General features: G+C 42.3%; 2 protein-coding genes across 2 annotated transcripts in view; one reads left to right on the top strand and one right to left on the bottom strand.

Annotated features, from left to right (window-relative positions):
- Positions 1-8,456: 8,456 nt before the first annotated feature.
- mchr1b (melanin-concentrating hormone receptor 1b) lies at positions 8,457-10,049 on the bottom strand. Its single transcript, XM_030057169.1, has 2 exons — positions 9,983-10,049; positions 8,457-9,481 (listed from the first exon to the last, which is right to left on the bottom strand). The coding sequence occupies exons 1-2, from the start codon at positions 10,047-10,049 to the stop codon at positions 8,457-8,459; spliced, it is 1,092 nt and encodes a 363-aa protein (XP_029913029.1).
- A 3,322-nt stretch (positions 10,050-13,371) lies between these two features.
- grb2b (growth factor receptor-bound protein 2b) overlaps positions 13,372-13,938 on the top strand; it is a 40,263-nt gene continuing 39,696 nt past the window's right edge. Inside the window, exon 1 of the mRNA XM_030058063.1 lies at positions 13,372-13,545. The gene's annotated coding sequence lies outside the window, so the exon portion shown is untranslated. The remainder of the gene's footprint in view (positions 13,546-13,938) is intronic.

Raw genomic sequence — 13,938 nt, 5'->3', positions numbered from 1 at the left:
TTGACAGCACACAAATACCCACTTTTCTGCTTATGTATTTGCTATTGGATATTGTGTAAATTCATATTTTGTCCTTCCTGGAGGCATAAGAATTGAGATGTGTGGTAAGTGACTGACTGAAGATCATTTCATGTGGGATTCTTTGATTGGGGCAGCATGGTCTCTCAATGGCTGGTACTTTTGCCTCACAGAAAGGTTTGATTGTAATGACAGCAGATGATGAGGTGGGCTCAGCTCTAAGGTAACTAGTAGGGGTTTCAAGATGCATTTCTATTACCCCTTTTCTACCAAAGAGGTTACAGGGCTGGTTCGGAGCCAGTGTCTGACTTAGCACCGGTTCTTTGTTTTTCCACCGCCCAAGCACTGGCCAAACTGGTTCCAAATTGGTTCCAGGCAAGCACCAACTTCGAGCAGGGGCTAAACAGGGGCCAGAGAAAGAACCAATGACGCGACCCACCACATCATTGGTGGGCGGGGTTACAGACCCAAACGGGAACAGCAAATGCTATAAACGTATAGCTAAACGTAGTCGTCATTCGTTCCGACAATGAATACGATGGGTAGCCGACAGTAATTGCGTTTTTCGCCTCTGGACCGCGATGTAGGCTTGTAGAGACATGAGCAGTATTTGCATCGCTATGATGGGTCGTCAATTTGTCGTCCATGTTGGTTATTGTGATTCTGAGTGAGCGTCTCGCACACCCACATGATCACGTTTTACGCTGACATAATGACGTGGGTCTGATTTGGCTTCACTTGGCTCTTGGCCAATGGAAAAGTAAACCGGTTCTTTGTTGGAACCAGTTAAGCACTGGCTCTAGCACCAGCACCGAACTAGCACCAGGTTCTTTTTGGTGGAAAAGGGGCATATGATGCACTGGGATGCATCTCCAGTGATGTTCCTGGGGTCATTGTGGGTTTTGGGTCTTTCAACATCAGACCCCCTCGCCCAGGTGACCAAGCTGGAGTTGATCAAGTCCCAGCCTGTATCCCAGCAGCAGCAAGCCATGAGTCTCCCCTCTTAATCCAAAGTGATGGAATGTATGGCTCCCCTCTTTTCTGCTCCAGTCACTCCAAGCATTGTCAGAACTTTGTGGAGTAAGCGAGCTAAGAATCCTCAGCAGCCCACTTCGATGGCGTTGCAGCGAGCACACCAGCCCCGGTTTCTGCTCTCCTCCACCAGTTCCTGGTGCTGGCTCAGTTTCCTCTCATGGGCCTCCTCCATATGTTCTTCCCAAGGCACCATGAGTTCCCACATGATCACATGTTTGGTGGAGTCTGAGAAGATGACCATGTCAGGGCAGAAGATGGCATGAGTGATGTGCCCTGGGAACCAGAGCTGTTTGCCAAGACCCACTCTCAGTTGCCAGTGTGGGGCTGTGGAGAACAGGCACAGTCTCGTCTGTAGTGGTGGGGTTTCACACCAGCTTTGTGGCAGGGGATGGAACTCTTCCCAGAATGGAATTCGGGCCTTAAGACAGCTGCTGAAGAGGTGTTGCAGGGTTCCTCTGCCACTACAGTGAGGACAGGAAGGTGACTCAGCCTTGACCCACATATGCAGGTTAGAGGAGCTTGTGGAAGACTGCCTGGACCACAAATCTGTCCAAGTGATCCTACACTGCATCAAGTTCTCCCACCTTGACCAGGCCCCTTGCTGACTAAGTCCCACCATGCTGCTGACCCGTGCTTCCTCCGCTTCTGCTCGGACTTCTTCCTGAAGGAGATATTGCCCCTCCTTCCCTGTGGCTTTGCTGGTGTGGCAACTTGGGGTGTAGCCCAGGCCTGTTTGGCCAGTTGCAGCAGTACCCATGAGAGCTTTGTGTCTCATCTGTGACTCTGCCACCTGAAGCTCTCTGGCAGCACTCCACTTTCTGCCAGTGCAGACCTGGAGTCTCTGTACTGCATGGCCTGTTCGTGTTCCTGCAAACTCTTCTTTGAGCCCCCTGAAGAGGAGCTGTAGGGGGTTGGTTGTTCAATACAGCGCAGCACTGCTTGGCAAGCCAAGCCACCTTTGCAGATAATTGTGAAGGTGGCTTGTTGTAGGAAAGTATGATCAAGAAATCTTGATAATGGACACTGTTTCCTTCAGAAACAATTCCACTTAAAATTAAAGCTCTTTGTGTGCAGTTTGCAAATTAAATTCTTAATCATAATAAGTTTTTTTTAAAAGCACCTTTGAAAACAGAGTTGCGGGGAAAAAAAGCATAAGAGAAGAATCAGAGTAACTACCGCAGTTAAAAGAGAGTAAAACACTAAAAGAACAGAAATTAAAAAAAAAAAAAAAATCCCCAGTGAAACAATTCCCAACCTAATTCAGTTCATGGCCTGATTAGTCATTTAACATTGTGGAACAGCCCAGGGAGCAATTACAATGTCACTACATGATCAGGAGTTCATCCAGGCTCTTTAAATAAAATAGGCCCGTTTCCACCAGAATGTTCCTGGTAGTATTTGGGGAGCAGGGGCTTCTACAGGAACGTCCTCTCGCTCGGCCCTCTCACCTGCCGTGTCTCCACTGAGAGGTCTGAGTAGGAGGAAGGTTCCTGTAAAGTTACCGGGCGGTTGCGCAACCATGACCGGGGCATCAAAATGCGTGTTGTTAAAAAAGCCTGTTGTTAGCGTTAGCTAACGTCCGCTAAAGCTAACGTTAGCGCCCCTAAAATGCCTGCTAAAAGTGTGTTTTTAACGTTAGCTAACACGTTAGCGTTAGCTTGGTAGTGTTGGCCGTGTTGCTAGGGACGCCTGCTTTCTGTTGACATCACATCACGCTGTGAGTAAACCCAGGAGTTTTTTCTGGGCCGCTCAGAGTCCCTACCCCGAGGCAGGGCCGTTTTTTAGCCCCTGTAAAGGTTCCTGAACTCTCTCTTTCGGGGTAGTTCCGGCGGTGGAGACACGCGACAACGGCCACGGCCCCGTAAAATTACCCCGAAGTTCCGGCGGTGGAAACGGGCCTAATAAGCTTAAAACCCATACTGGGCACAAAACATCCATATACCATGACTTAGAAAACCATGGAAAGTAAAAATATGACAATGAAAATGAAATCTGACTGTCATAACGATTTTGAGGGAAGTAAACCATTCATAGTACCTCTGTGTACACAACGAAATCGGGACAGTTGCGCTTCATGAAGTGTAGTGATGAGCTGAAATCAGGTAAAGAGCCATTATCCCATATTTAATTCCTTGCGCAAATCACAAAAAAGGAGGCATAGATGAGGAAACTGAAGGATTTTCACCCTTTGTGGCAACTGAGGCATGGATTTTGAAAGAAGAGGGGGTGCAACTCACCGACAAGCAGATGTACATTGTGGATTCAGTGTGAAGCGGCCTCTGCATAACATTATCTTACTTAGTGGTTGTAGGTGTAAGTGTAAGGACAGAATCCCATAATAACTACTTTGTGTGAGAGAGACTGTGAAGCATCCCTCACTCTCTCCTCTCTCTTCCTCCATGACTTTGTTTGACCTCTACTGGCAACCACAGTTGACACTGACGTCAACACTGACAGGTCTCTGGCACAGCTTCCACTGACCTGTGGTTTTCACATTTTAGTGCCAAAAAACAGTTTGGGCTGAAAAGAGGTTTTGAGAACCAGAAATCTCAGAGAAGTCATTGCGTGTTTAGCTTTGATCAACCACCCTGTCAAACCCCTTAATATTAGATATATTGGTGAACTACATCCTGTGGCACAATAAAAATCATAGCAATGGCAAAAATTTCTCTAATTTGTCTATCTATAAATGCCTAACGCCATGCATTCTCTCTGCGAACATATTGGTCCACAAAAATATTCAAATTAAAAAAAGCACATCCCAAAACAAGGAAAAAAAAGTTATATAGTTGGTGATGAGGATCAATCTCTGAAGATGTTAACTGTTAGCTCTTTTCCACTCCTGCATATCAGTGCTATGCAGCTTTCAGTGGCAGATAATGTTCTCCAGAAGTGCCTCTGAGCCAAGTTCTCATTGTTGTTCACTGATTCTAACATAATATTTCTGATGACCAATTCAGATCTTTGTAGAGAAGTGTTAGTGCCTCGTTAACTGACCCTGAACAAAATCCACGTATGTATTTATAGTGTCAGTTGTTGAGTAAGTTTGAGATAGCTGATGTTTTTTCTGTCTGAGAAGAGGTGAAAATGATAACATAATGATACACAGAGGCTAGTGATGGAGACAATGCACTGACTGAAATAATGAACTTTGATAACTTTACTGTTCCGTAACTTTTTCGTCTTTACTGCTAAACTCAAGTCGGCAAATGTGACTCCAGTGTAAGTTTAGTGTTGCTGTAAATAAATTAATTAATAAATAAAAATGCTTAGGGTACAGTTTGCCACATTTGGGAATAACCCCTCAGAAATCCTTTGGATTTGATCCACTATTCCTGAGGAAGCACATGTGAGCTTTGTTTAAAACCCTGTTCAGAAAATAAATTGATTGCATTCTCTCTCTTTAGTTTTAACTTCACTTAACTTTACTTAACTTTACTATACATCAAAATCTGGGCGAATGGTTGCACCCGCAGATCAAAATCATCACCCCTCAACTAAAAGTTTATACAGCTTGTAGTGAGAGTATCTCTTGATTGTGGGGCTAATAAAATCTCTTTTCATAATCAGCTGGATTTGCTCCATGACACTGAAATTTTCATTTTTACCATTTCATCCCGCAGACCACTGAAAACTCACATCAGCCCACTGAATTTAAATGCAGCTCTTGCTCCAGCTGCCTATAGCCTTGTTGTGTAAAACTTTTCCCCCAGCTATGTCACAGAGCACTGTGTCGAATTTTTTCACGCACGGTAACTCCCATAATGTCACTAAATCCTCATGTTTTCTTGTTTCCTCTGTGATCCCAACATACTGTGCGATGCGATGAAACAGCATGAAAAAGACCACATTTCCATCGCAGCCATTTGCTTTTATCATGCTCAGAGGATGCAGACATTAAAGAAAACATCACTGTACATTATTTTGCACTTTTTCTCCCACACCCTTATGCAGTTTGCAACATTTGCAACTTTTTTCTCTAACAAAAAGCGTTTGACTGACTCCGTGACAAATGACATGCGATTGCAGAGCTAAATTGAAAATCCGTAGCAAAACTTCTGCTTTTCAGCTCCAACATTTGCACTGACAGGGAGAGAAACCACACAACAGACCAATTAACACCAGTCCTGGAAGTAACATGTTAGTATCTAGCACATTAGGATATTAAAAAAAAAATTTAAAAGGGTGACTTGTGATGGTGGCAGGAACTTTATTTGCTGCAGTGCTGGCACATATATTAACACAACTAAATGCTCAAACTTTATTCACAATAGCAATCTCCCTCTCATTGTCAGTGGAGCAACTTCAGAACATGAATTCCCTGGTTTCCAGCTGTTGGAGAGTGATATGTTTATGTTTATATGAAATCAAACTCAGTCACCAATTCATCATCGCTGCAAAATCTGAGCGTGTTTCATGTCTGGATTTCAGGGCTGAAGGTGTGTGGATCACAGGAAAGGCCTGTGTGACTAATAATGAGGGCAGACACAGTCCTCACTGGTCTGAAGCTGATATGTTTGTAAGCACTTATATATACAGAAACAGTCCCTGATTAGACATGTATATTAGAGATGCTGTCAGAAACATATGCCCAGCTGGTATTCAGTTTCCTTGATCCGATAATATTTTTTTAATTAACTGCAGCATCCCTATTATCATTTTGTGAGTGCATGCAATGGATCTTTTGTCTGTTGCTATGCTGCCAGTTATTTTTACACATAGTATGTGCGCACAGGAAGGAAAACAAGGGAACTTTTCTAAGTTTTCAAAACAATAAAGAAGTAATTACTATCCTGAGAATTTTAATTATGTCTTCATTTCACAGTACTCTGTTGTCTGGAGGATAATGAATGCTACTCCTACTCCTGCCACCTGACAGTTAGTCTTCTTACAGCATAAAAGAAAGGGAGCACACCGCTGCTCTTCAACCTTTTCACTCTCTGGAAATTCATTTTAACTTTGTGTTGTTTCTGGTTGAATCGCTTCTCTTTTTACTTGATATGGGCGTTGTGTGCAATTTTATGGGGAATTTTGCATTTACTTCAACACTTTATTGACATTACGTAACTGTATATAACTGTTTACACGAAAGCTTACAGAGGCAAATACAGTTTTCCATGATTGATGTTACAGTACAAACATATCATTCTGAAGGCAGAGGTACTGCCAACTGAAATCCATAATGCCATGCAAAGCTACTTACAGCACAGCTGTTTATTAAGAGGAAAATAAATTTCACCCACCAGAAGGAGTCTTTTTATTTTGAGCGTGGCAAAGCCAATAGTCCCAAATCTGGCTCTTGCATTAGGATTAGCCACGTGAAGCATAACATAACACAGTATACATGTCACAGAAAAAAATTTCAGTGATCACGGCTGCACCTCATCATACACATTAATTACTATGAAAATGTCTAATTAATTACTGCAAGTTTAACACACAAAAACATATAAGTACATCACAGCGTTGCAAGCCAATGGCCACATCACTATGCAATCAGTATGGACAGATTAGGTAAATGAGATTGCCTTGCATACCTCATCTACCTAATAACCACTTATTCTGAATACTGTTATATTACTGTCACTTGCTGCCGAGAAATTTGCAGAGAAATTAGAACCACAAAATGTCAAAATGCAGATGCCGTCATTGCAGATACTCCATTTTTATTATACTGACACTTAAAAGTTGTTTTAATGTCAGCTGACAGAGCATGTAAGAAATCTGCATCACCCCCCCCCCCCCCCCCCCCCCCCCCCCCACCCCAAGACAATATGTCATGATATTTAATTTTTAATTTGCAACATTTTTAAAATGCCAGACTGCAGTGAGTGCCACATGGATCAAAGGAAGACCACTTCAAAGGCTGCCTCTGAAGATTTTGGCCACAAAATTCAAGAATCATGTGTGTCAAAGTGTCTAATATACAAACAGAACCACATGTGCAATAAAATCTGTAATCTAACTGTACAGACTACAACGTAACACGGGTTATAGCATTGCATGGGGAAGATACATCTAACTACTAATAAGCAATAGTTTTAAAGGTCATTTAAGACTGTTTATGATTATTTGAAGGTCCAGAAACAAGGATCTATCCTGCAACATCAAAAGCGAGGAGCATGAGGTGAGTATGGTGAGTTAAACCGTTTTGTAAATTAACACAGATTAATTTCTGTCTCTGCAGCGAGAAAATAATAATCACCTGTCAGTAAGCACCTGAAATTATTTTAAAAAAGGAGGAATGGTGTGCCTTTTTATCTCATTGTGACAGTTTACATCATGGTGCTGGCCATTTCAAATGCTATTGGGGTAATTAATTCAAAGAAATGTACACAGAGGGTTCCAGTGAGTTAACTTTACTCACTGTAACTGTAACTGTCACTAACTGTAAAACTCAGGCTGCTTACACTTTGAGCAATGATGTCTTAATGAACTGGCCTGTGTTGTTTGTGTGCCATTGCTGAATATGATCTGCATGAGTTGGCTTTCTGATTTTCTACAGCCTGCTGCTAATAAAAATAACATACATCAAGCGAAATAAATACAAAATAATTCAGTGCTACAGTTTATATAGATAAACATCGACATTATTCTCAGTATTTTATAGGCCATCAAATTTCTTTATTTACAGTATGTCATCATTGAGGACAAACAGTTCAGCACAATCATATGGAAACTCCTTCTTAATATTGTCCTTGTGTTAAAGGTGCTACCCTTTGCAAAGTCTCAGTGGGTCGATTTAAGGGCCGTTTAGATTCAGCTGACAAAAAAAGTGGAACAAGCAGCACACCGTTTGAGTGTTGTGGCTACATGGCTCTAATCTTTGCCAGACTCTCTAATGGATCTTTTTCACAGCAGCCATTTTGTCATGAGATAGCAGGGTAAATCCAGGTGTTGCAAATGATATCAATTAAGGCTCTGTTCCATTTAAGAGAGTCTTTCCAGTAAGCTCAGTATCACCTGTGTTTAGCCTCCTACTTAGTGTCACATTGCCTGCTGAGAAAAAGGTTGATCCACTGTTGTAGACTAACAGTTCTAGACCAACCATGGTTTTCGTCATAAGTTTTTAAACAAATGTTGTTAAGCTGATTGGTGATGGTGAAATTTAAGCATGGGTTTCATCATCTTATGGCTTAAGGGCCAAATTTCAGCTCTGTCTAAAACTGCTGTGCCTGCAGCTGTATGTTTCCAGCTTCCTGTAAAATTGATATTCTTATGCTACTTTTTTAGTCAGCTGGTTCTAAACTCTCCTTGTTTAGTCAACACTCAGATATTTTGTACAGTGCACCTTTAATGAGGCATGCTGGCAAATCCTGGCAAAGTAGCTACTGTAGCTGGTGTTTGTTGGTTGGCAATGGTGGCTGGCAAAACTGTCCATGGCTGCTGTCCAGCTGTCCACCTCACTGCACGGCCACAGTCACCGGCAGCATGTTTTGAAGGAGGTCCTTGGATGACTGGGAATGGCAGCTGTCTGGTGCCATCCTCAGATTGATCCCGCCATCGACCACACTAGGAGCAACCCTGAACACCCTGCAAGTTGGCCGGACAGTCACGATGCACTGCCTCTTGAAGGTTTCACTCAACACGATGTAGAGGAACGGGTTAATGCAGCTATTGGCGTATCCCATACTAATGGCAATGTTGTAGGCGTACAGGAAAGCGAAGCTGGGCCGCTGCACCCCCAGATGGATCAACTGCAGGATGTAGTAGGGAGCCCAGCAGGTGAAGAAGGCCAGGCAGATGGCCACTGCCATGCGGGTCACCTTACGCGTACGCAACCTCAGGCTGCGCTGGGGCAGCGGGGCCACTGTGGCTGCCATTTTTTTGAGAATCTTGAAAAAGACCACACAGATGACCACCAGAGGCAGGGCAAAGGCCAAGAAGAACTGATAGAGGGTGAACCAGTATGTATCTGTGGCAGGGTTGGGCAGCAGGAGCGCGCAGCCGACTGTGCCATCTTTCAGAGGCATGAGGCCCGCGTACATCCACACAGGCGTGATGGAGACCAGAGAGAACAGCCACACGAGTGCAACTGCTGCCCCGGCCACGCAGGGGGTCCGGACGTGATTGAAGCGGATGGGATGGACGGTGGCCAGGTACAGATCCAGGGTCATCACAGTGAGGATGTAAGTGCTGACGATCTGACTGTTGGAGTCCAGTGCAGTGATGACAGTACACATAGTGCCACCAAAGCACCAGGAGCCATTGCCCACAAGCTGGTGGATAAGAATGGGCATACCAAGGAGAAAGAGGAGGTCAACAATGGAGAGACTGAGGATGAAGATGTCTGGCACTGTTTGCTGGGCACAAAACTTGGTCTTTTTCACAATGGTGTAGATAACGATGCAGTTTCCGAAGATCCCGAAGAAGCAAATGAAGCCGAAGATGCTCGGCATGAGCACGTTGTTGTAGGTCTGCTCATTTTCTAGTGGGAAAAAAATATCCAGGCACAATGTTTAGTGTCACTCATAACATATCTACATTTCCTCTAATTATTTTTCCACAGAATTCTTTTGAGTTCTGTTTGCAGTTTGAGCCCCTGCATCTGATGAAATCCTGAAAAATGAGCTTAGGCACCGCTGCTCCCCTGACTGCCCCTCAAAGATAAGGGTGTTTTAATATCCGACAAGGGATGCACACTAATATCTAGTGTGAATGATAATATTTGTCACAATTTGCTCTGAAACAGGCTACCACTGTCCCATCTGTAATTAGAAATCGTTTCATAGCAACACGTCCCTTGTGGCTTTATGTGTGACCTAATATTAATATCACATAACTGGACTGGATAACGCCAGGCTGCTCCTATACTTTTTTAAAAAAACATTACTTTTTACTTTTCTGGCGGAGCGCTCACATTAAAATCAAGCAATCGGTGCAAGAGAAACAATACAAATAACAATTATAAAAAAAAAAAAAAACGTACCTTCCACTAGATTCTCAGAGGAAGTCAACGACAGGAAAGATGAATTGGAAATACAACCAAAGTCCATCTCAAAGTTTTGAGTTGCTGCTTTAAAAAGTCCCCTAATAGACTATTTACTGAATCTGACAGCAGCGACCTGTTTCGCGCATTTCAGGTGTTATCCAAGGCGATTCCCAACGCACAGAAAACGCACGGGGGTGAAAGCATGAACCCTTAAGATACTGCCTCCCTTGACAGACTCAGACACAGTCATGTGTAGTAAGCCCGAGGACACGCAAAACCCCGCACGACGTTAAGTTGTATGTGCGCGCAAGCGACACGCACCATGCGTAAAAGCTTCTTAGAATATTTTGGTCACTCTTCAGGATAAAGTTATGTCACTGCGGCGAGGGGGACAGAAAGTACCGAAAGTAGTAACCAAATGGCATCTGTAAAAATGAATTTATCTAAGCTTTTTTACAAACAAACAAACAATAAATTAAAAATTAATTAATTAAAAATGCTGACAGTCCGAATCACCGTAACGGATGAGAAATCCTGCGCGGAGCAACCTGTAAGAATTAAGCCTCTTCGTTAATATCTACCACTATAACAAGACTACTCAAGATTATGGTGTGATGTCCAACTAGCACCTGACGAGAAAAAAAAGGCTGAACAAATATGAGAGAGAGAGAGAGAGAGAGAGAGAGAGAGAGAGAGAGAGAGGGAGGGAACCTATAGGTTCCCTCCCTCCCTCATAAAGGTAGATATATCTACCTTTATGATTGCCAGGTCTCGGGTCCACTCGCCAAGATTTTACAAAATGGGAAAAACACCAAATTAAGACTCTGTATGCATAATTGTGCAAATCCATTCTCCACATCCAACAGAAAACTCCAAACCATGCATGCAGAGCAGAATTAGGACGATACCTACTAATCATTAAAATTCAAAAGAGAGCATTTAAATTTTATAATCACCTAAAGGAAAGTGACCTTGACACACTCCATCGCTAAGCCTTCACGCACAGAGAAATCCAAGAGAGAAGCTCCCTCAGCCAGCTGGTTCAGGGACTCTGCTCATAAACACAAGCAGAGCCCCCAGGAACCCTATTCGACTAAAACAAATTATAAGAAAACAAAAAGGAAACTATATGACACATTGGAAACAATCAATTAAAAACCAGATTACCTGACCACTGTCACTAATCCAAAACTGAGGAAATCCCTGATGGTGTACAGACTGAGCACAGCCTGGCCATGGAGAGAGGCCGCCACAGCAGGAGGTGGAGACCCAGCTATACTTTTCAAGAGACATACTACCCTCAGATCACTTATTTGTATATATCTGCATCTGTAGCCTATATAGAATTCTAACGGCAGTTCCACTTTTTGCTTTTTTTTCACACTGTAAACGTCTGTTTCCCATGCCAGTAAAGCTCTTTGAATTGAACTGAATTGAAATTGAGAGAGAGAGACAGAGAGAGAGAGAGAGAGAGAGAGAGAGAGAGAGAGACCTTTATATTGTGGGGTCGAAGACGTTCACAACCATATTTACCACCACTTTTATCATACCATACATATAGATAGCCTACTTATGTTGTATTCACTATCGAGTTCATAGTGACCTTTTCGATTCATATGGTAATGTTATATCATATATTATAGCCTATTATAGGATTTCTGTGGTGCATTGTTTACCTATTATAGATGCATGAAAATGAAAAAATGTTTTAACATTTGCACTGAATCCTTCTAAAAAAAAAAAAAAAAAAAAAAAAAAAGTTTACTACTGTGACATACTGCATCTTGGGCTGAGATGAGATCCAGCAGTACCAGGAGATACACACATGCAGGCAGGTGGCTGTGGTATTTAGTTTAAAGTGCCCACAAACATGAGATTGTCCATCTGGGAAAAACATGGCAAAACTTTATTTATTACAGTAAAAGACGTTATGTATTTATTTATTTCATTGTTTATATTCACAGTGTTATTACCACTGCTTAACGAAAATATCTGAAATTTTGTTCTACGACATTCATGTATTCAACTAATACACTATTTTTATGGTATTTACTATAATATTCTTGTTTTCCTATGGCACTGTCAGTGTTAAAAGTAGCCTATATTGATAAGTGGATATCGTCGTTGTTCTCCGTGAGCTTATATTTGTCCACCAGGTGTCGCTCTTTTCAAGGTATTCGCACGTCCTGAGTTGCCAGAGACAGATGGGTAGAGCTACAGAGCGAACATCCAGAAAATACAACAGAGATTGACAAGGACACAGCAAAGCTTGGACTAAAACAGTACACAAACACTCATTTTATATATCCGTGACAAACCCTTAGAACAAGTAAAAATAAATAAATACATTAAAAAAAAAATAAAAAGTACAATTAAGTAAGAAACCGCCATCCCTCTAATTTTAATCAAACGTGCATCGGGCAGGCACAACAGGTCTGTAGGCATAGATAGATAGATACATACATAAATACATATATAACGTTACATGTGGATTAATTAATTGCAAAAACCTCTGCTTTGGCTCCCCATGTCTTTTGGGATTGATTTTATAATTCTTTTACTTGTTTACAAGGCTCTTAATGGGTTGGGACGGGCCTACATTACAGATTCTTTGTCGTTTTATAATCTCCACGGAATCTTCGAGCCTCTGCTTCTGGTTTAAAATAATAATTATTATTATTATAATAATACAAACTGTCACATAAATAAGAAAATCAGCAGCTCAGCCTTTTTTTTTTTTTTTTTTAAACTATGCACCACAATTATGGAATTCCCTACCCAAGGCTATGAGAGGTGCAAGCTCTGTGAACAGTTTTAAACTTTTTTTTTTTTTTTTTTTTTTTGGCTGTCACACTTCTTTGGCTTTATTCTTTTATTTTTTCTACATATTTTATTGTTATGTCCTCCTTTGCTCCTTTTATGTCTTCTGTTGTTTCTGTCTATTTTGCTGCTCCTATATAGTCCTTCGTTTTATCTCCTTCTTTTATATATCCTATTGACATTTTTGCTGCCGCTGTTTTTTTTTTTTCCGTGGATTGCCTGTTTGTTTTTTTTCTTCAGTATTTCCACTTGTTTTCCACTGTCTATTCTTATTGTATTCTCTTGCTTTTTACTTTATTGTGCAGCACTTTGAGCTACACCACCCATATGAAAGCTGCTATATAAATAAAGTAATATTATCATATTCTTCCGATTATTATTGGAATGGTCCACTCTCACGGCATCTGTGACAAAGTTTGCCCACAGTATTTGGCGAGGCAGGCCAGTTGGTGCCAGTCGACCCCTTCGCATCGGGAGCGCTTGGCAGCCGGAGCGCACAGACTGACAGGGAGGAGTCCCAGTCACAACAGCGGGCTGCCCCCTCCCAGCTCGCTGGAAGGAAGCGGAAATAAACGTCGCTGACCGTATGCTAGTAGCCAGATTTGGGCTCTCAGTTCGGGGTGTAAGCGAAATCAGACGTACATCGTTTTTTTTTTTACATCTAAAGAGAAAACAAGAGTGGATACTAACAATAAATCGCTTCACACGGAGGGTGACGACTAATCGGAATATCTGGAGAGGTGAGTTTGCTTTACGGGGCTCCGCTTACATAAAAGTTGCCTTCTGTTTCCTTTGACGACGCAGGCTAGCTAAGTTGGAGTGGCTAGGCTAACTGCAAGCGAGCTAGCAACAGCCTGCGGTATGAAAAAAAGCTGTTTTCTTCTTTTTTTCTCGCTGCTGTTAGCGTGAAGCTAGCCACTAGGCCTCTCACAAGAAGAGACAGCTCAGTTGAGAGGGATATCATTCGTGTTGTAATTCCTTAGCCTGTTGTCTCGCCTGTCGAGGTGAGGTTTGAGAGTGATAGTGCCTGTTTATCGTCACCGACCATTAGCCTGTACAAAGCTAGCTCCAGCGCTCACGAACACTGGGCGCAGTCTGTTTGCTGGAACGGAATCGATCTAATCAAACTGGCG

This window comes from Myripristis murdjan, chromosome 8, assembly GCF_902150065.1.
Source record: "Myripristis murdjan chromosome 8, fMyrMur1.1, whole genome shotgun sequence".
Classification (NCBI taxonomy): Eukaryota; Metazoa; Chordata; class Actinopteri; order Holocentriformes; family Holocentridae; genus Myripristis; species Myripristis murdjan.
This window is presented reverse-complemented; position numbering and strand designations above follow the sequence as displayed.